The 22,881-nt window shown below is 43.5% G+C and overlaps 1 protein-coding gene and 1 long non-coding RNA gene across 3 annotated transcripts in view; one reads left to right on the top strand and one right to left on the bottom strand.

Moving 5' to 3' along the window:
* Positions 1 to 11,666, top strand: LOC136786664 (uncharacterized). Its single transcript, XR_010825942.1, has 2 exons — positions 1 to 9,081; positions 9,923 to 11,666. It is a non-coding gene; the product is annotated as an uncharacterized lncRNA (long non-coding RNA).
* The window catches only part of CYBB (cytochrome b-245 beta chain), a 22,150-nt gene continuing 9,778 nt past the window's right edge, over positions 10,510 to 22,881 (bottom strand). For both annotated transcript variants that reach the window (XM_066980258.1, XM_013190930.3), the window contains 8 exons: positions 22,113 to 22,303; positions 18,660 to 18,789; positions 17,917 to 18,009; positions 16,228 to 16,481; positions 15,771 to 15,933; positions 14,762 to 14,908; positions 13,483 to 13,607; positions 10,510 to 12,767 (listed from right to left, as the gene is read on the bottom strand). In XM_066980258.1, coding sequence (XP_066836359.1) covers positions 12,641 to 12,767; positions 13,483 to 13,607; positions 14,762 to 14,908; positions 15,771 to 15,933; positions 16,228 to 16,481; positions 17,917 to 18,009; positions 18,660 to 18,789; positions 22,113 to 22,303 — 1,230 coding nt within the window. In that variant the 3' untranslated portion in view covers positions 10,510 to 12,640. The remainder of the gene's footprint in view (positions 12,768 to 13,482; positions 13,608 to 14,761; positions 14,909 to 15,770; positions 15,934 to 16,227; positions 16,482 to 17,916; positions 18,010 to 18,659; positions 18,790 to 22,112; positions 22,304 to 22,881) is intronic.

The raw sequence follows: 22,881 nt of genomic DNA on the forward strand, positions 1-22,881 counted from the left end.
GAAGGGAAGGAGTTTAACTTGAGGGTTAGCTCTGCACCCCCTCACGGCCCCCGGGAGCCGGGGCCCGGCCCGGGCCCGCCGTTGCCCGCCCAGCCGCCGGCAGGAGGCGCGCCTCGGGCGGGCGGGAGGCGGCGGCCGGGCGGTGGGGCCGGCATTTCTCCTCAGCGGCCCTCCCGAGGCCGGCTGCCGGCAGCCAGGGGGCCCCCCTCGGGGCTCGGCCCCGATCCCCCCGCACAAGGCTCCCCGCGGGGAGCTGAGGTGGGGGAGACCGGTCCCTGTCACGGCCGGCCGCTTGTCTGCGCACGCATGAAAATATGACCACCACCACCCCCCCTCCCCGTGCAGTCTTAAAAGCACTAGCACATAACAGTAGTTTTCTTACAAAACGGTATCGGGCAGTTACGGTTATGTCATCCCTCTCGAAACGTATGTTTTCTGTGAAGTTGTCATGGCCTCCAGGAAGCATGAGGCTGCAAACCGCCCGCCGCTGCGAGCCTGCAGATAGCAGCCCCCCGGGCACTTCCCCGTTGGGAAGGCAGGAGTTGCTGCAGCAGTTACTGCGGGCTCTGCGAGCTGCAATCGCCTCTGCATGCTCTGGTTTCAGCTATTTTTATACTGTCTGTACTGCCCTCTTGGCCTCATAGGTGTGTGCTTTTTGTACACGTTCAACTCTATTTGACTTTTAACCCCAGTGTTGCTACCATTAAAAATACTTCACCTTCCGTGACCAGAGAAATAGGACTGACATATTTGTATTATACCACAACAGTAGCAATATCTATTGATAGCGAACAGATGTTGGGCAAGTAAAAATAGCCTTGCCGTTAGGTGCACATATTGCCAGCCTCCTTCATTCAGCTGCTGGAACTGGTCAAGGGGCTGTACAATGTTGTAAAAATTTGCATGATGTTTTCTCAATGAGAAGTCAAACCTGAAACAGAGAAAAGCAAAGAAGAAAAGCGATGTGAGAGGGCAAGGGAAATGCCAACAGCTGAAACAGAAACTTAAGAAAGAAGACAGGACTCCAGCTGTTTTATTTTTGATTTTTCTCATGGGCAAATTTAAATGAGAGGCAAACTCCAAGTCAGTGGGCCAAACCTGAAATGCAGCTGAATTTACAAAACCCTTTTTCAATATCTGTTCCTTCCTGTAGCTCCTATCTCATTTCTCTAGGAAAAACAGATTAAACAAACCGTTTTGGAAACCCAGCTTAAGAATTGCTTGAACAGTAGCAGTTGGAATGTGTGATCCTGGTTCTCCATAATAATGGTAACAGTAGTGGTAGCACTGCTGTTACTGTGTCATTATCAGTGCACCACCTAGAAGCACTGATTCAGGAATGGTGTCCCACTGTATGTTATTCACATGTAAAACAAAAGCACAGCCATAGTCTGAAAGCTCTTCATATTGACTGCAAAGACAAGAGGCAATTGATGGATGCAGACAACCCTAGGAGCACAGAGAAGCAATATTACCCCCCAAAATTGGGGTTCCTAGAGAGGAATTTGAGTCCAACAGCTGTCTCAGGATCAGGGCAGAGAGTATGTGGATGGAGACAGAAATGGAAAGAGATGGCTGCACATCATAGCAGCAGGGAGGAGAGGAGAGGACAGAGCCTCCTGGCCAACCCGCCAGCAACAACTGGGTAGGCCCAGCTGGCTCAGAAGCTGGCTGGTGGTTTCGTCTGGTTCTCCTAATTGCAGCTGGAGTGTCTCCAGAAAACTGCTGAAAACAGCCGGTAGCCTTGCTGTGGCCAGAGCCGTAAGGGAGTATTTGAAGCAGGTAATGAGCTTTGTAGAGGTTTATAGGGAACTTCTCTTGAGAGTGATCAGAGCATCAGAGGGTACCTGCTCATAGTTTAAAACATGGGACTGGGAGGATGTTGTCATTATCTGAGAGTTTCTGACTCTTGCTTTTGAAGACAGATAGGAGGTAGGCTATGAACAGCTGTGAAGCTAATGTGAATTGAGTGTATTTGCCACACTGGAGAAAGGAGACCTAAAGGAAGATGTACAACTGTCAGTGATGGACTAGAAGTAAGGCCTCTGCAGCAGTGTGTGGGAGGGATATGATAGGGATATGATGGGGAAATGATTCAGCAAGATGGAGGAAAGGGAATGAAGGAGGGGGATGATGAGAGCCCATATATGAGTCTTGGCTTTTGAGGCTGGATAGGAAAAACACCATCCCCAAACTTACACTGAAAAAAAAATCTGCATGTCTCAGGCTTGCGAGATGAAATACTAGATGGTCTGACTCAAAGATACCACCGAGTTACAGGTTTTGTCTGCAGTCAGTGAGAGGGAAGGTGGTGGTGCTGGTGGTTGGGGTTGAATCAAGAGCTCTTCTTTTAGTAACTTTGAGGTTGAAGTGGTGGTGACAAATCAGGAGAAACCCTGCCTGTGCTTGAGTTCATCCATACCACAGTTCAAGCCATCTGCCATCACAGTGGCCCTGATGAGACAGACTGAGCTCTGCTGATGTTGTCATCGCCCTGGCCAAGTTACCCTGCCTGGTAAATGAGCTGCTTTGCAGCTCAACTTGCATGTTAGTGGGCAGGTAACATGGATATCAGGGAGTTTGGGCTGGGGGGCAAGCACAGCCCCTGAGCTAAGCTGATGTGGTGGTTTTACCCTGCTGGGCGGCTGAGCTCCACCACAACCGCTATCTCATTGCCCCTCCTCAAAGGAAAAGGCGGAGAGAATATGATGAAAATGGCTCAAGGGTTGAGATAAGGACAGGGAGATCACTAAACAATTATTGTCACCGGCAAAGCAGACTCAGAATAGGGAGATAAATATTATTTATTACCTATTACTAACAAGCTAGAGCAATGAGAAACTAAAAGCAAACTAAAAACGCCTTCCCCCCATCCACCCTTTTCTACCTCCTTCCCCCAGAGCACTGCAGGGGAATGGGGGAATGGGAGTCGAGGTCTGTCCCCAACACTTTGTCCCCGCCGCTCCCTCACGGTCCCTCTCTGCCCCTGCTCCACGCGGGGTCCCTCCCACGGGATGCCGTCCTTCCCGAACTGAGCCTGCAGGGGCTGCCCACAGGCAGCAGCTCTTCCAGCACTGCTCCCACACGGCTCCGTACCACGGGGTCCATCCATCCCCCAGGAGCAAACTGCTCCAGCACGGGTCCCCCACGGGCGGGCGGCAGCTCCCCCCAGACCCCCTGCTCCTGCGTGGGCTCCTCTCCACGGGCTGCAGCTCCGGCCCGGGGCCTGCTCCTGCGGGGGCTCTCCATGGGCCGCAGCCTCCTCCAGGCCACATCCACCTGCTCCACGTGGGCTCCTCCACGGGCTGCAGCGTGGAGATCTGCTCCATGTGGTACCCATGGGCTGCAGGGGGACAGCCTGCTCCACCGGGGGCCTCTCCCTGCACAGGCCTGCCTGGAGCACCTCCTGCCCTCCTGCTGCACTCACCTGAGGGCTGGGCCTCACTCCTTACTCTCCCAGTCACTGTGATGCAGCATTTTTTTCCCTTTCTTATATCTGCTCTCACAGAGGCTCAAACAACATCACTTACTGGCTTGGCTCTGGCCAGCAGTGGGTCCCTTTGGAGCCAGCTGGAGCTAAATGTTGTCTAACATGGGGCAGTGGCTAGACTCTTCTCACAGAGGCCACCCCTGCAGCCCCCCACTACTAAAACCTTGCCATGTAAACCCACTACACCTGACAATATGGATGTGGTTGGTACCAAGTAAAGGGAAATGAAGATCTTGGAAGAAGGTCATTGGAAAAAATTTGGAATTTTCAAAAAAAAATTGGAAAATTGGAAGCACCAGCAATTGTTTAAAATAATTTCTTGGTAAAAGATGGAAGAGAAGAAGGGCTGGTAGGTATATTAGCAAAAGATAGTTTTGGTTATTTTTTTAAAAGATGAGGATGAGTTGGGTGGACAAAGAGAGAAATTAGGTGAGAGATTTCCTCTGCATCTTGTGTGGCATTTTCAGTATAAACAAATGCTGGTCCTGTGCAGCCTTTCCCACTGACACTTTCTCTGACGAGTAAATCTGCACGTAAAGCTGCAATACCTGCTAGCTTGGCCCCACAGCGTTTTCTCTGTTGATGCTGCCCCCATTAGCTGGTGATGGTCAGTGTTTTCGTCCATTATTAGAGGGAGAAGGGAAGTCCCAGCACCTTGAAACAAACTAAGTGGCTGTGGACATTAGCGACATAACATCTGTTACTTCTAAAGGGGAAGTGGCAACCTTAATGTGGTACAGCTTAGCCTTTGCAAATGACTTGAAAATAACAGGAGGACTTTCATCATTTTCTTGGGTTCGGGGCTAGTTTCTGTTGCTTACATAAATGCAAGTGTACCTATTAGATCTTCCTCATAGTAAGCTGTATTACCCTCTGTGTAGCTCTGAGAAATGCAGATATTTCATTTATTGATTGATCGAGTGAGTGAGTTTAACAGCTTTGGGCTGATGTTTTTCCCATCCAGCTTAACAAGACAAGACTCATGTACAGACTCTCATCATCTCCCTTCCTGAATACTGCTGGTCCCTTTCCTCCAGCCTCAAGATCCTCTCCCCAGATGTTGGTAGAGAAATCTTATCTCTAGTCTATCACTAATACATGAATTTCAATAGCTTATAGTTCACCACCACCACCATCATTCTAGAGGGATTTAGGGCATACAGGTTCCTGCAGAGGGAATCGGTACCTAAGGGGCTTAAATAGGAAGGATATTGCCTTCTTGCAAGAAATCAACAAGAACGCTGGCTAAATCCTGTAAATATACTAATGTATTGGCCTTGTTATGAAAAACTGAGACCAGCACTCATATCACTATGGTTATCCTGGAGGAGAGGGGATATTCAGAGTAGTTGTTTAGGGAAATGCTCATCACACATTGCAGAGCTGCTGGAAGGCCCCAGGCAGTGATGTGGTTGGCAGTCCCCCGACGGTAACTTCATTCATTGTGATGGCTTCCACTTTGGTACCAGCTGAACGTCTGACAGATTAATGCAAATAAAGGCATCGGGGCATTTATTAACCCAACAACAACAATGAGTAACTTTAGGCAAGATTCCCCAGCTGTTCACAACACGGGTTTTGCTGCCGGTCTCAGAGGGTGTGAAATAGCAGTGAAAGGACTCACTTTCAGCTGCAGCAGTAATTGTGGCAGAGGCTAAAATCTTTAAAGGGTTTCCTGTAAATTGAAAGCACAGTAATATTGGGTAACTGAGCATCAGTTAGTACTCTGCAAATAGCATTTTATTGCAACCCATGTTGCTGTTATTTACACACTTCTTATTTACACACTTCTTATTTACACACTTCTTATTGTTTATTTTGACTTGTAGCATTAGGTTTTGCTGTTGACTGCACATGTGAGACAGACAACAGTGATGGAAAGCGATCCAAATATTTATTTAACCATTTGCACCTCTAGTACAGTGAGAGTATTTCATGAATTGTTAACAGACAAGAAACTTACATAATTTTGGAGCAGAAAGTAGTTGCTGCTGACCTGCAGGGCTCTTTATCTGTATTTTCAGGGGGATTTGCTCTAAAAAAACTTTCCCACAATTGATTTGACAATCTTTTCTGATTATATCCTTGCTGCTGTCTGAGGAAGGTTCACGTCTCTGAGGGCTTGAGTGAATCTGCCACCTGAAAACAGGCTTGACCTAGCATTGCAGATGAAAGGGAAGTATGAGAAAAAGGCCAAGAGGGCGGTAAAACCACAGCAGAAACTGTCTTCACTAGCTGCTTGTGGGATCTTGCCAGCCCTGGGTCATCCTGCAGAGGCATTCACTTACACTTTGGCTCCTTGGGATGGTAGGGTAGAAATCTCTTCAGTTTAGAAAGGTGGGAAAGCTGCGATATGAAACCAGACTCCTGCTTTGGTGTTAACACTGGTATTAGTGATGTTTGGGCCTCTCAGCTGCAAAGAGGTGATGGCAATTGCCCTGTCCCAGTTCTTCCCTGTGCCATTTCTGCACCCAGCTGGTACTGAGGAAAATTCCACCTGAATTTTTTCAGTGCTCTCAGTCATATAAAGAGAAAACAGTGTAGAGACTCTGGACTTCTTCATGGTCTAGTCTAACTCACAGGCATGTAAAAAGGCAAAATCAGTGTAAGAATCACCTACACTTTGCTTCAGAGTTACTTGACCAAAGATGTCTCTGCAGTCCACTTGTTCTGGAGGCCATGAAAGTCATGGTCAGTGGTATTTTTGTATTTTCTGGTCTTAATACCTGTCCTGCTTTCAGCTGGGATAGAGTTAATTTTCTTCATAGAGGCTGGTATGGTGCCTTGTTTTGGACTTAGGATTAGAATAATGTTGATATCACGCTGATGTTTTAATTGTTGCAGAGCAGTGCTTACACAGAGCCAAGGACCTTTTGGCTTCTCACACTGCCCTGCCTGTGAGGAGGCTGGGGGTGCCCAAGGAGCTGGGAGGGGACACAGCAGGGACGGCTGGCCCACACTGGCCAGAGGGATGTCCCATACCACCTGGCATCATGGTCAGCAGTAAAACGGGGAGTTGGCAGGGGGCTGCTTGCCCAACTGCTTGGGGACTGGCTGGGCATCAGTCAGTGAGTAGTGAGCAGTTGCATTGTGCATCACTTGTTTTGTGTATTCTTTTATTATTATCATTATTTCTCTTCTTTTTCTGACCTCTTAAACTGTTTTTATCTCAACGCACAAGTTTTGCCTGTTTTTTTTTTTTTTTTCTGATTCTCTCCCCCATCCCACTGAGGGGGAGTGAGCAAACGGCTGTGTGGTGCTTCGCTGCCTGCTGGGTTAAACCACAACACTACCAGTTGACCTACATATGTCTTTTAAAAAGTCCAAAACAAAATCAACCAATGAGTTATTTGCAGGGCACTTTGCTTTGTGAGATACTTTTATTACTATGAAGTGTCTGTTCTACAGGAGAGAGATGGTCTGACTCCCCGCCTTGGCTGACCTTCCTGCGCTCTCTCTACAATAATGCTCAGTGAGGTGTGTGGGTACTGGGGATGGGAGCAAGTTTTTTTTTTTTTTTTCCCCATTACCCTCATTTCTGAACAATGCAAATGAAATGCAGGGCTAAATGCAGATATGTTTTACAAGGCAAAAGTACAGAATTTGACTCACACATGCTGATATACTAGAACAGAGCAGCTCTTAAATCTCCTTCACTGTAGAATTTAAAAAGTTAAATGTGGGGAGAAAATCCTACAGAAGCTGTCTGTCTGGGCAGTGCAGAGCTAGCTGCAGCCTTGGTCTCTTTGTAGTGACAGGGAAGGTGGCAGCTAGATCACATTATGCGTGATGCATAGCATGCACCGCACCCCGTGCTTCTCCCTGCACTTGTAGGTGGGCCCGAGCACTTGCAAAAGCATCAGAAAGCCTGAGGGAACTGGAGGTTCTCAAGAAACTTGCAGAGCTGGGGAGCAGGAAGGGGTGGGCGAGTGAAGGTGCAACAGCAGCAACTGGTACAAGAGGATGAATGGGGATAAATCGGTGGTAGCTGAGCGGGCAGAGACACGCACATTAGTCAGACAGAGGAGTACCAATGGAAAAGGAGGGATGGAGTTAGCAGACGTGCAGAACAGAACTGGAAAGCATTTGTAAGCTTTCAGCAATTCTTTCAACACTTCTCCACTCTCCTGCTATTAATTTCTGCTTGTCTGGGCTCACTTGCGTGTTGTGAATGTAAATGAGGGCAGTGGGTTGCTGGGGTCTCTGTGAAATGCAAAAATTAACGTGCGGTTCACGAGAAATGACTGCTCTGGTTTGCACCTGTGGAGCTGTCGCTGTTGTACACAGTCAGACATGAGGATCTTGATCCTGCGAGCACTTATAATCATTAACATCTTAATATATGCTACTAACTTCCTTTGAGCATTTATACATGTGTGTTTGAGGTGTGAGAGCTTACACCTGGCTATGAGTTCTACAAACAACAGCAAAAACAAACAAACAAAACCCACTGCAAGATGGAAAAAATAAGAACAGGGAACATGAATTTCTTAAGAATACCCAAATTAGAGCAGGATTCTGTGACAAAGTGTCATAGTGAGACCCTAAAGTTGTTACTTGCTTGTTCAAAAGTGTCGTCTGTTTAACAGGCAGCTTTTTAGTTGTTTTTCTGTTTCTAATTTGGTTTAACCCACCATTTGAGGACTGAAGTGCAGAAAGTCCCCACCCAGCAGAGAAAGTCTTACAAGACTGAAAAGAGGAAGACCTATTTTGCAACCAGGGTGGTTTTGCTCCGGGACATGCATGATGGTGAACAGGCAGAGTAGCATTCTTATGGTAGGTTAAAACTTATGAAAACTTGGATTTCCTTTCCATGTTTGCAATTTTGCAACTGTTTACCAGGGAAGGAAGGAGGACAAGGTAAGTCCCAGAGCATACTGAGGTCTCAAATGTATTATATGGATATGAACAGGTGCTTTGCACCCTCCAGAACTACCGTCCAGTTTCCAAAATTAAGAAACTCCAATGGAAACTGGAGCTGCCCAGCACCCCGGAGGATCAAGGTCTTGAAGTGTGAGGCAAACTACAGTGGACTGCAAATCAAGGACACTGATGAATTAATTAACATCTTAATTCAGATGACTACATGTGGAAGACAAAATATTGCGTAAGAAGGGAAGGAAAACATGATGAGCAGAGGCCACATTTTCTCTCTTCAGTCCCTTTGAAGTGAACTCCTAATTGCTTCCATTAGTTAAGCATTTATGTTGCTAACCCAACAACAAGCTCCTGTTGCCATCAGCAGAGCATTTTTCTTTTGAATAGGGAATTTGCGGAACTGGGTGGAAGGACAGATCAGGCCTCAATCCGCTTTATGACCTCCAGTACAGCATGAGGTTAGTACTGCATGTCACACAGGCTGTGTTCCTACCCCTGTTCCTATCCCCGGGAGTGCCGAGAGGTCCTTACCTCTTCTAGAGTCAGCCCTACAGAAGAGGCAGCGCTAGGACTGAAGGCTCCTGTAAAAGGACAGCCTTAGAGGGAGACTGGAAGGGAGGATGATTCTGGAGGGGGCCCGAAGACCTCCATGAGGGTTGCCTCAGCAACCCTAATTGCTTGTTTACTTCGGCAGCCAGCAAGTCAGGAACCTGGTAAAAGTGGGGGAAGAGTTTTGGGGTGGAAATTGATCCTTGTCAATGAAAGTCCGCTCTGCTCTGCGCTGGTGTGCCCTCACCTCGAGTACTGTGTGCAGTTTGGGGTGCCACAATATAAGAAGAACATAAATCTATTAGAGAGTGTCCAAAGGAGGACAACAAATATGGTGAAGGGTCTGAAGGGCGAGCCGTATGAGGAGCAGCTGGGGTCCCTTGGTTTGTTCAGCCCAGAGCAGAGCAGGCCGAGGGGAGGCCTCATGGCGGCCTGCAGCTCCCTCACGAGGGGAGCGGAGGGGCAGGCGCTGAGCTCTGCTCTCTGGGGACAGCGACAGGACCCGAGGGAATGGCATGGAGCTGGGACAGGGGAGGGTCAGGGTGGGTGTTAGGGAAAGGGTCTGCACCCAGAGGGTGGTTGAGCACTGGGACAGGCTCCCCAGGGAAGCAGTCATGGCACCAAGTCTGCTGAAGTTCAGGAAGTGTCTGGACAATGGTTTCAGACATATGGTCTGATTTTTGTGTGGTGATTTTTGTGGAACCAGGAGTTGGACTCAGTGATCCTTGTGGGTTCCTTCCAACTCAGGATAATCTATGATTCTATGATTCTATGAAACATGGAGCTCTGTCAAGTCCTGCCTTCTACCACTGACTGCCATGCCCACCCTCCCTGACACTGCTTGCCCCAGCTGTCCACAGGCACAACCCTGACGTGTCCCTGCCTTTCAGAGAATCTTGCTGGTGCTTCCTATTAAGGTCAGGGTGGCAGGCAGCTTTGCCCAAAGTGCAGAATACCATGTGCAGCTTCCCGAGCAAAGCTGAGAAGCCAACCTTTTTTTTCCAGGACAGGCCCTTGAGAGCCAGCAGCGTGACAGCAAAAGAATCTGTTTATTGTGAGAGCTACCCCTGCCACCGCCCCCATGACAGAAAATCCCCAAACACATGGAAGGAGGAAATTTTCAGCAAGGGGCCCGGCCTATAGCAGTGATCTATTTCCAAGCAGTGTCATCAGGCCACAAAACAGGACTGTCCTGTAGGCTCACCTGTAGCCTGCTGCCCTGGCCTTCTCCTGAGGATGAATGAAGAGCACTGCATGTTGTGCATTGGAGGCAGTAGTGTTGTAACCATGATCATCTAGGACTGGCACGTCTCAAGTGGCTCACAGAAGTACCACCTATGTGGGGAACGTCTATAGACCAGGCAAGCATTTGGAAGGAGGGCTTTACTCCATTAGGAAAAAGACAGCAGCGTTGAAAACAATACCACTGACATTCACCCATGCTTTGCTGAAGAGTAGGGAGGACTTGATCTAGTTTCTTTCTTATGTTTGTGTTTCAGTGCTATCTGTAGTGCTATCTGTTTCACTCACGTATCCTAGATTAAAAAGCACCCTTCATATTTCATATTTCAGACCATGATTGATAATGCATGTCTCATATTTCAGCAGTATTTAATAAAACAAACCTTTGAAAGAAACTGAGAAGTTCTTGCTTGCTCTTTTACATGTTTTAGAAAGACAGTGGTTTATTGATATGCACACGATTCCTTTTTTCTGAGTTTGAGGTGACCAACAGTCCCTGGTATAAACGTGCAGCAGGTCAGGGAGTGTCATTAGAACTGGCTGTGAAAGGAAAGATCCCTGGAGTTGTAAGAACAAACATGACAATGTTTAGAAAATGGTGAATTAAAATGTACCCCCTCCAAGAATCTTCGAATGGTAAATATGCTGTATTAGACCCCTTCTTCCTTCTTCTGTATCGATTAGACCCCAAACTTCCAGTTTGCCTGCTTTCTGACAGTGTGAAAATCTGATCATATGTCCATTGAAATCAAAGCCAGATATTTCAGAGCTCTCTGCAGAGGATGACAGCCTTACTCTATTTCAGTAGCAATTCTTTTTATTCCAAGGAAGAAGTTTTTTAAATTCTGTTTAAGCTCTGTTATGATTGAATAGGCATGTTTCAAACATTATTATGTGGATTTAAATATGGCCCTTTTGAGAATTGAAGAAAAGAATTGAAAAATTCCTCACCAAGAGCTGATCTTTACTAGCGTTTACCAGCTGTGACTTCTGCCCTTCAGATGGTGATACAATTCAGTATCATATAGGTAAGTTTCGTATTAATAAATAAAAATGGTAAGCTGTCCTTCTAAAGTAGCATGAAGTGCTTGGATAACATTTAAAAATGGTGTAAAGGGAGAACACATCCCGTCTGGCAAGCTGGGGTGTAAAATATGCTACATACAACCAGGAGGTTACACAAACTTGTGTGAAGTTACAAAAGGAGGTCACCACTTTTATCTGTGACTGCAGGAACCTGTCAGCAAGGTCTAGTGTTGTGTGGGCGCTATTGTAGGGCTTGGCAGAGGAGTTTTAAAGGCAGTAAGCAGGTGACTGGGCTGAACCGGGCTGAAATAAAATACGTCTGTTTCAAGGTTTTTTTTCACCTTTTTTTTTTTTCTATGCTGCTGGCTTTAAAGTTTTCTTTTTTCTTTTTCTTTTTTTTTTTTCTTTTCCTGCTGCTGGTATTGAAAGTGTCTTGGTTCCTTTTTTTTTTTTTTTAATAACCTGTTACCTGTACTGTACATACAGAAGAACTGTGCTTTGTATGGGTTTCTTGCATACATGCAAGCTTTATTCATACCTGTTCCAGCTACTGTCCCCATGGTATTTGCTTTCTCAAACCTATTTCACTACTGTCAAAGAGGAGCAGCTGAACAAGGGCCAACAGCCCTGTGTGCATTTTAAAATGCTTCACGAAAGAGCCATTAAACCATTCAGTGACGAGTTCTTTCAGCCTTGAAGTCAGAAATTTAGAGATGTGAAACTGAGACAGTTCGAAGCAGCTGAGTGATGGCTTACAGAGCGGAGGACTTGGTTTGGCACCAGCCTCATGGTCCCCGCTGCACCTGGGCGATGGTGGCAGCGGTGCTCTGACATCCAGGTGGTTCATTTTCACTTCTCTTCTTCCCTAAAGAGAAACGGCTGCTTTCCAGCTGCCCATGCTATCTCTCGGACGAGGCATTTTAGCCTTGTGTATCTGGGAGCCTGAGAGATGCTGGTGTGCAAAGCAGATTTCCTGTTGTAAGGTCCAGTTTTTCCTACTCACCCTTTCCTAAGTCCTCCCTCATTCCAGAGACTCCCTGTATCCAGGATAAGCTGTCTCTTAATAGCAAGCATTATGCCAGAATGCTTTATTGTTTAATAGCATTAAGCTTTCTCTGTGTGAATTGGTTCCCAAATGTAGATGGCTGCCTTGAACCTTCAGCAGTCATTATGAATAACAGGAGGATAAAGACAGTTGAGGGGAATTCCCCTCACACAGATGAAGAATAAATTTTTGCTAAATCGCCAGCATGTTGGGGGGTGGGTGGGCAGGCAGTGCACACTTTCTTAAAGTAAAACTTGACTCCTACTCTACTGCAGCGCCAGAATAATTCCAAAGAAGCAAAGGGATATGCATTTGTGTAACTGGGATTAGAAGCTGGGCTGTTCTTCCCAGAAAAAGAGATCCAGTCTTTAGACTTTGTATTGAATGAACGACTGCCACATATTTGGGAGTTAGAAATTTTCCTTGTTAAAGATGAAGTGTACTCCTCGTGGGTCAGCTTCCGAGTTACTGATGCTCTGCTTGTTGAGCGTGTCAGCTAGGCCCTCAGGTCCACATAGAAAAACACCTATTCTGGAACTGTTAAGAAAATGAAAACACGGTCAGGAACTAAATATAGAGCAGCTGGATGTTGTTTGTGCATATCAATCTTATGTTCTGTAGCTGCAAGGTTTTTTTTTTCCTCAGTCATGGAACGTAAAGGAGAATGGTATATCTTCCCTTTAAAACCTATAACCGCTTCAAACTTGCAAGGCATTTTCTACTGCTTCTAAAGCAGATGGTGGGCTAAATCTCAGCTCAGCAGAAGTCAGTGAAGACAATTCTATGGACCTCAGTGGAATCAATGAAGTAAAGCCTCAGAGTTTATGACACAAATTCTTGAAAGGAACTGTTCCATTTTTCCCACAAATTTTGGGTGTTCAGCCAAAGGCCATCTATCTCTCTCTCTATACATATATAATTTTTTTTTTGAGGTAGAAGGTATTACTATTAGAGGTATTTAGAGGTCAAATGATGTTCCTATCTACTTCAGCTAGGAAGTTGTGATATGTTTTTTCTAAAACGTCTGCTAGTAATTGCATACTGCATGAAGTACCTTACCAAACATGGATGATTTTTTTTTTTTAAGCTGTAGGTTAAAAAAATTTGGTCAAGACTCGAGGTCATGTCCATGATTAGAAGATACTTGGAGATTGTTAATAAAATACTCTAAAATACTTTCCTCAAACATTATAAAAGGAACAAGGTTGTGCTATTATGGCGTTCAGACAGAGGAATATCAGTACAGGTTTACCCTGGATGCTGCCTTGCAATGGTTTTGAACTCGTTTTCCCAGTTAGGTCTTCCATACAAGGTTTTCTGTTTAAGGCCTGTAATCACATCCTTCTCTTCTTCATGATGCACTACAAAATGAGTGGCCTGTGGGAAATGAAAGACAAAGGACAGCATCATGTCAACATGCACTGAATTAATTGCAAACCAAGAACATTCCTGAAGAATTTATGTTGTTTAGAAAGGAAAGTTAACATGAGTATAGTCCTGACTAGTAGTGTCCATCTCCCCTTTTCCCCCTGATTGGGTTATCTCAAGACTTAAAGCCATGAAGTGTTGAACACTGTGAACACACAGAAATTACATTTCTTTTGGAATGAACTGTTTTAGTCCAAGAACTGTAAAATAAAGCTGTAAATTAAAACAAAACTTCCCCTACAGTTACAATAATACAATTCCCATGACCGTAATGAAGTCCTGCCAGTTTGATCTCTGCCAGGTTTGATCCACATGAGGAGGTCTTGTCTACCTTCCCTGTGTAACTATCACCTAGACCAGCTAAGCTAAGTAGGGACAGGAAGAAGAGAAGTGGTTAGGGCATAAGTTCAACCCTTGCAGAGTTCTGCAGCACTATTATATGCCAGAAAAGTTAGAGCGGGAACTTTCTCCCAAAGCAAAAATTGTGTGATTTTTCTTCTTTCTTTCCTGTTTTTCCATTGTCTGTGTAAGGAAACTTCCTACCGTGCTGCTACCCTATCCCTGTAGCAGAGCTATGGCACTTCAGGCACATGGCGAATTTTGCAAAGGTGAGACAAAAGTGAAGTAAAACATCATAAAAAGTAACAGAGTGAGCACCTTTCCTGACTGAATCACACATTCTCAGGTGGGTCGTGGAGAAGCAGCTCCTTTGTATACCTACAGCGCCCTACGTACAAGGGATCAGATGGGAGAACTCATGAAGGCCCTGAAAAGAATATGCTGCCATTGCTCAAATCTTGTGCATTACCTTCTCCCAAATGCCATTAATTCTGCGTTAGGCAGTAGTAACTGCTTTAGAGACAGTTGGATGGTCAGCTGAGGTTGATGTTGTGATGAAAGACTACTTTCTGGAGTGCACAGAGAAAGTCAGAGTGTACATTAGCAGCTGATCTCGTGTAATTTCTGATGGGTAATACCTATCTGCACCTAAAACGTCTGAGAGCCAGGTGGAAGCCCAGGATAATGGCTGTTCAAAAATTTAGCAAAACATAACACACCTGCCTCAGTACATAAGGCAGTGATATTTTCTGCAGTGTTTTTACCTGAGATTCATCCCAGCCTGTAAGGTAGATGTTATAGCTGAGAAACTCCGCGTTATTTCTCTCCTGCATTTGAGTCTCCAGAGACTGCAAGAGGTCAGCAAACCATTCAAAGGCATGAGTGTCCCTGCAAAGCCAGTAAAAATAGATCTGGAAGAAACAAGAGTAAACTGTCAGGGGACATAGTCCTTTAGGTTTCCGGGTTTCTGTCTGCTGACTAAATGAGGATTTCAGAGTTCTTGTAGAAATTGCCCTGACCAGTTCAGTTAATGGGTAGGCAGTACTGAAGCTATTCAGGGGTTTTGACACCGGGAGGGTTGTGAAGCAGAATGAGCGACTGCAAGAACAAGGAAACATCTTCGTATTTGTCTTTCACTGGTGGGTTACATTTGTAGTTCAGGATGTTTCCCCAGTTGTATCTTGTAAAACAGCTTGTTAGGACGTAAAATAATGACCTGGAGGTAGATTATATCTCCCTCTCTGCTGATGGGGAAGTTAAATTAAAGCAGGTAATGAAATCAGATCTGTCCTCTGGATATGCCCATAACGGTGGAGTGTGACCCCACGCCTCTGCACAGGGACTTTCCAGGCACAGAAGGCAAGAAGAGGATGGCAGCAGTGTGCTTCCACTGACAGAGTCGCTCTCTTTGTTGTTAGGGAAGACACACAATATTTGCATGGGCTGTAGTTAGTGCTTGGGAAGTATGGCATGTCGTTTTGTATCTAGCATGGCTTGAATGGCACCTCCACCACAGGTGGAAATCCCCAGGACCACAGCCAGGATTTGCATATAGGATTTTGCTCATAGGGTATTTCTCTTTTCATTCTTTTTTATTTTTTTTAAACTTTTGCTTCCCTGTCTGCTTCTCTTGTGAGATAACTGGGCTTTTCTTTCAGGATTCATACATGCTTGGAGCCAGATCCCTTTTCTGGGCCTGTTTCGATTTGGGCTGTCAGCCCTTCAACAACTACATGGGTTCTGGGAAATTTCTGTGACGAAGAGGATACGTACCTTCTTAAGTTTTAGGTTGGTCGCATCGTGGCAGTATTTGTACCAGACAGACTTGAGCACAGATGCAAATGGCGTGACCCCTATCCCAGCTCCAACAAGCATAACAGTTTCATAACTGAATACGTCCTCACTGGCAGTTCCAAAGGGGCCGTCCACAGCTATCCTGAAATCAAAAGTACTCTTAATAAATCAATAGTGAATATTTGTTAGCACCATTTAAAGTAACAGTAGAAAGGTAAAATATTTGTCTGTTAAAATGCATGTTTGGGCTGAATGCTAGAAAGTAAAAGAAAAGGTGGATTTGATCATAGGAGGGAACTGGAAGGAGCAGTCCAAGGTCAGCATCTGTGATGGAAGTAGTTAAAGACTGTATCACAGGTGCCACCAAACTGGCTGAGTAAAATTTAAAGTGTTTAAGATTTTGGTTGGCTTTATGACGGAGACTCTTTGTACACACTTGGGCAACTTCCAGGCCTCCTGGAATTCTTGCTTGTCACATCCGCAGGCATTGAACAAGCCCTCTGTCCAGTCCCCCACAATACGGACATGAATACTGAAGTAATCCTCTTCTGGGGCAGAGGTTAGAGTGAATGGATGCCATTCCAGTTTAGACACTGCTGGACATTTGACAAAAATGTATTGTCCGACCTCCATCTTGAAACCCTTCTTCATCATCTGGAGCTCAATCGTCTTGAAAGGATGAATCACCACCTACAGTAAGAGGGACAAGGAGAAAAAAAAGACAAAAGGAAAAGGTTGTCTTCCCTGATCACTGGTTTTATCTGTCCTTCATCACCAACATCACCCTTTCCTATGAAGGCAAGGAAAGGAGGTGAAACTTTGTTCCCAGTAGAACTGGGAGTGAGAAGCAATGCCTGACAGCCAGGTGAAAGATTGCAGAAGATGCTGAATTTTTGGCTGAGGTACCTTTTTCACAGTCTACTTGCAGTCATTCCAAAAGGGACAGGTCAGACTGGCACATCTTGTAACACATCACCAGATCTGTGTATGCACGTTGTTAATTCTAGGTGCACCTTACACAGTGGCACAGTGTTAATGAAGCTGGATGTATGTATCAACAAAGAGCTATCATACAGATAGGGAATTAGACAGAAAGTACCACTGGAAACTGAAGTTTTCATTTTGTACCTGGATGGGAACTATAGTTGTGCCTATTGTACCTATATTTAGCCAAGAATTAACAGTAGGAATATTCTAGAAGCAAGGCTAGTATTTCAGTCACTGCAATTTTTTAATTCTAAAGTCGTCCGCCAATGTTATTTTCAGTTTTTAGAAGAGAATCAAGTCTCTCTGTTTATTAATGTAGGTATCAATAATAGTGCTCAGCACTGTGGAAGAAACTTCCTGCCAACAGGGAACCAAGCAGGCACAACAGACATATTATGCAGAAATAGAGAGATTTTGGTAAAATTACTATAAAGTATGCAAGAGTATAAGAGCCTTCCAATATGTCAGCATGGCCAGGGAACAGTAAAGGCATCAATCTACTATGATCCCCCAAATCCTGCTATGACTTGAACAGGGTAGGTCCATGAGATGCAACACACTGCCATGTGAAGAAATTATGTTGGGAAAGGCCAGGGGAGTTTTTATATTTTTGAGTTTGATGCCGTGATAATTTGCCTATCATACTTTCAGAACCAGCATTAATATCTCTGCAACACACCATGGGGACCTACCACCTAAGTTCAACATTAGCTTTGGCTGTGCAAAATAGGTACCCCCTAACTCTCTTACTCAGAAGACATTTGTTCTGCTGAAAAATCCGAATTCCTAAATATCCAGGTAGTTTTGAAAACAAAAATTCGTTATCCTAAATTACTCAGAAGGCTGTGGAATATTTACATTGGTGAGCATTTCCCTAGATCTGAAGAAAAATAACTCTCTAAGATTCAGTCCTGTTCCTTAGCTAACTTCTTCCTGCACTCTTTTAAAGACCGGCTTGGAGACAACTATGCTTAGATGTTAATGGTTAGTATTATTTTTGCATGTTAGCAGCCAGGACACACCTGCCAGGTCTTTAATTGACCACATTGTCTGATGTGTAGGCACTGCTGGCTTTGCTGCACCGTCTGGAAAAATTGGTAATGTTTTGCCCGGTGTTAAGCATAGCATCAACACATACCTTTGTGATAACAACCTTCTGCTGTGACCTCCAAAACCGCACCAACCTCTCACAGAGGTACAAAAACATGGGACCTACTACCCACTTCCATGTCTGTTAACAGAATAAAATGAGAAGTCAGATCATGAAGATGGCAACTTACATTACACTGAATTCTGGAAATGCTATTAACAGGAGTTAATTTAAGTTACTTATCAACCAGAGTATGGAAGCCTTAAAATATATGACACCTTCAAAATAGCTTCTGCTCAGAGAGAGAATTTTTCTTTGTTGAGAATTGCAGTTGGATTTTCAATGGATACAATAGCTATAGCAATGCACTTTCCTATGGGTGATTTTGTCTCTACCTTAAAACTAAGGTAGCTAGGTGAAATGTGGAATAAAACTCTCAATGTGTTACTGACTCAGGTCTGTATTACTGCAGGGAAGTTTTCTGTTAACAGCTCTGTCTGAAACATGAATGAAAGCCAGCCTGGTTAGTCAGTAAGAGCTGAAGTTTCAGCTCTTGATGTCTGGAGACAATCATTTTCTGTTAATGATTATCGATCCGTTAATAATATGAAACTATTATGTGGATTATAGCACTTTTTAGGAACCTCCAGAAGCCGCAAAATACATTTTTGTAAACACATATTGCTTTACGTAAAGTAAGCTGCTTTTTACAGTGACTGTATACATTATTTAACAAAAAGTAAACTCTAAACACTTTTGATTGGCTTTACACTCAAAACAATTGTTCTTACCATAGGAGGATTCCCTGAAAACTGGGGGATTGGGCAAACTCCTTTTTTCCCCCAGTCACTGAAGTTCTTATAGCAAATCTGTGGATTATGTTCAGCCAGACTCTCAGCAGTCTGTCCACGTACAATACGCCTGAAAAAAAAATTGCAAAACATTAAGGGAATGAAATGTAAACGAACCTACTGTCATGAACTGTCACTTATTATTATTCTGTTTATGTACTATTCTATTTCCGTGAAGTTATGGACTTCTGCAGTGCTAGTGTACCTTTTGATTCAGCTCTACTGCTCTGACCAACCCACAAAGTTTCTATTAAAATGATAATAATGAGGAGGAAAGTTTGTAGGGGAAAATACCAACAACAAGATCAGATGAGGAACTAAGGGGCATGTTCATTATAATTTCCAGTATGTGGTCACAATAGGAAAACTTCATTCTTTTCAAATCAATCCTACTTTTTCCTTCAATAAGAAAAACAAAGCAGAGTGGGCTCAATAATCAGTTTCCTAGTGATCAGTGCAGAAATTATTACTGTTATTTAGCTTAGAAATCATAGAGAACCCTTTCCAAAGTACCTCCTTTGATACTTTCTCTCTCTTTAAAGCTGCACAGTAGATGTTCAGTTGGTGTGAATGGGCACAGGTCCCTCTGGCTCAAAGGAGCTACGCCAGCCAAACCAGTTTATGTCAGTTGATGATCTTGACTCCATATTCTGGCTTGTGCTTTGTTTTGTTTTGTTTTGGTTGTTTGTTTTATTATAGAGAAGCCTGATTGCTCCAGTTCTAGCTTTCCAGTAGCAGAGCTGGTGCTGGAAGAAAATTTCAGTTTTGAGGACAAAAAATATATTCAGATCTTGGTCATTATTTCCTGCCTCTGTGTGGAGTTTTACCAACGTTAGGGCATGAGAGAGTCCCCAGAATGATGGTAATTAGTAGGATGAGGGTGATAGCAAAGAAATGCAGATTAAGATCTGATGACTTTCCCTAGAAATGGTCTGATGCAGGTTGGCTTTAGGCCAATATGATCCTGTTGATATTTTCTTTCCATGACTTCTCTTTCCGTGTTTCAAGATCAATTTCCTTGAACTAAACTGTGTTTCTTATCTTTCAACAAAATTTGGTATCTAAGTTAAAAGTGTATCTGGCTTTAAGTGACAAACGTATCAGAGGATTATTACAATGCCTGTGCACAATCTTGAAAGTTAAAAGATTTCACTGCTGATAGATGCTAATGAATCGCTTCCTCATTAAGGGTTTCATTAACATCCTGCCTGAAAAATAAAGGGAAAGAATGACACTGTCCTAGGAGCATCACGAGTTGCAGTTTGCAGGATCACCAGTTGCAATTCACTTCCCCACTAGTGACAATGGCTTCAGCGGAGCCGCCCTCTGGGGTGATTTACGGGAACAGGAGGAGCCCATTTGCCGCCTGTTTTCTGACAACCCTCACCCCCATCACTTAAGGGACAGAGTGGGCCTGGTGGTTTTTGCCCTGCCCTACAATCCACTCAAAGTTTGACAATGCTGGGAGCCTGTACAAGAAAAGGAAAACCATTATTTTCACTTATCATGCAATGTAGATGCTCTTCCAGTACTGAAATTAAGCTTTCAGTAATATAGCCTTATAATTACTTCTTTTTCTGCTACAAGTTTTGCTTTAACTTCCAAAGCAGCATGACCTGAATCTCTGTACTCTTTCCTCTTTACTACAAGGGGAAGGTTTGGACTTTTGTCTGTGACGTAACTCATGTGCAAAGAATATTGGTAATGGAAAAATGCTTTAACAGCCTGTAACAGACAAGAATCTGCCCCCTTCTTTCCATTAACTATATTTGCCTCAGTTTTCTGTATATATGTATGTATGTACATATACCTGTGTATGACACAGCCTTCTCTTTTGAGATACAATGACACCTATGTCTCTTTCAAACATACAACTTTGAGAGTGTCAGATCATACTTATTTCATAACATCCATCTTTACACAACTAAGATTCCTTTCTTGAGCATACAAAGACCATCCAATATTTTTTCAGTATAGTATCACTTTCTCTAAACTCAAAATGTCTTTTGCTTTTAAGGCAAAATACGATGGAGCTATCTTTGCCTGAAAGTGATCTAACACCTATCCTGCATATGACTAACGGCCAACCCTGAGTTCACTGCCAGAAATCATCCTTCCCACTACAGATAATAATATTCCTGTGTTTATCTCCTCCCAAAGTCTAGCTGAATCTCTCTGACAACCACATTGACCTCTACTGCTGCCCAAACTCTTCGTATTTTCGGTGCTGTGTTATTAAAATGAAGAAGGTATAGTCCACATCCAAGTAACCAAAAAGTCAACTTTTATGAAATACATGCTACTCACTGACTGCTAGAAAAAGCAATGCTTGCTTTCTGATAGCATTGTGTAGTAGCTGCTGACAAGTCTGGACATTTTGTCGGTAATTATATGGTGTTTGCTGAAGGAAACACGAACCATTTGTTCTTTTCCTTCAGTGTTTTACTCAAACATTCTTCTTGTTTTGGAAGTTGAAATGGACTATCATGCTGCTGATGATCCTCCTCTGTCTTCTATTTTTGCTCTTCCTGTTGTAGTCTCATTTCTGTCTTTTTTTTTTTTTCTAGCACTAATGGACTAAGAGGAAGTGTTGTTGAATAGTCATTTTTGTTGGGCATTTTTAAAGGACACTTTCCAGTGCCCTGAATCCTTAGCTATTTTTAAGGTAATAACACCTAGAATTTCATTTTAAATGGATAAAATAGTATAATTATGAACTATGAAATGTGGCTTGGATAATTTAGCTTTTTTTTTTCTCTGAAAAAAAATTCAACTAAATTCAACTAAAGTTCATTTTTCTAAGCAGTAAAATTGCATGTGCATAGTCCTAAAATTGTTTCAATAGGCTATTCAGATAATTCAGAATGTATGGAATTAACTAACTGTTGGAAAAGAAGATGTTTGGCATTTAAAAGTTACAGAAACTCACAGCTGCCTGTATTTGAGCTGCAACAACTAAAAATCTATTATGAAATGCTGTTGATACTAAAACCCCCAAAACTCATCCAAGTCTGAAAGATAAATATGTATTCTTATAGTTATCATTTATCCCACAAGATCCTAGGCCTTATGTTATTACTATTCCTTTTAGGACACAAAGATAAAGTAAGAATTAGAAACTGGAGCCTTGGAAAAGAGCTTTCCAGTTTAAATATCAGAAAAAGCTTGTTATCAGTGAACTAATATGCCCGACTCTCATAAGCCTCATGCACATGAATAACTTGTTGCATGCATCTGAGGGCCTATTGGCCTCAGAACCCGTATTGGCACATCATTACCATAAAAAATAACTGCTGTTTAGTGACTAAAGTCTCTATATACATCTGTGGGTAGAGAGCTTTAAACTAAAGTATAGTAGTTATCATGTATTGTGTGATAAATGCAAATACTCACCCAGCACCATGGATGACAAGGCCAATAAAGAAGATGACAAACAGATGATGTGTGTACCAAAATACTTCAAAATATGACCTTCTGATGGTTTTGGTGGACGACGTGATGATTAGTATGAGGGCCAGAGTGATGATAACACCAGTGAGACCAGCCAAGTATGTGAAAGCCACATATAAGCCCCCCACGGGATTCTGTAAAATAATTGAACACATTGGTCTAAGGAAGAGACTGCATCAAAGCTGAGCCAGCTGAACCATCAGTCTGTCTCCCTTGCCAAATTCTTTATCTTGTTGCAAATCTTTAAGCCATCTTGTATGAATTTGCAAACAATGTTTTGAAAACCCACTCCATTTTTGTTTTACTGCAAATGTACTCTTACTACAGTAAGTGGAAGTGGAGATAAAGGATTTTCTACCTATTTGCACACCAAGGACTGTTTCTTACTCTGCCACTGCTCAGCACTAGGGACTTGGGGAAAAGAAAGATTTTTGCGTAACTCTGTTTCTAGAGCTGAGGTCCTACATCCATATTTAGGAAGCTAAATTAAAGTTAAATTAAGTGTTGTGCAGCTGTGGTTCTCAAAACTTATAAGTATGTCAGACTCTTGGTGCTTCTGAGGAATGGGGAGATTCCTTTTTTTTTTTTTTTTTTTCCAACGAGAATTTAGAGAGCTCAAGGTCAAAACTTTTGCTTTGATTTCTGTCTGCCTAATCAGAAGACTTCTTTACAGGGCATTTGTTTTTATGAAATGTTTTAAAACTACTTTGAA

Source organism: Anser cygnoides, chromosome 1 (genome assembly GCF_040182565.1).
Source record: "Anser cygnoides isolate HZ-2024a breed goose chromosome 1, Taihu_goose_T2T_genome, whole genome shotgun sequence".
Taxonomy (NCBI): Eukaryota; Metazoa; Chordata; class Aves; order Anseriformes; family Anatidae; genus Anser; species Anser cygnoides.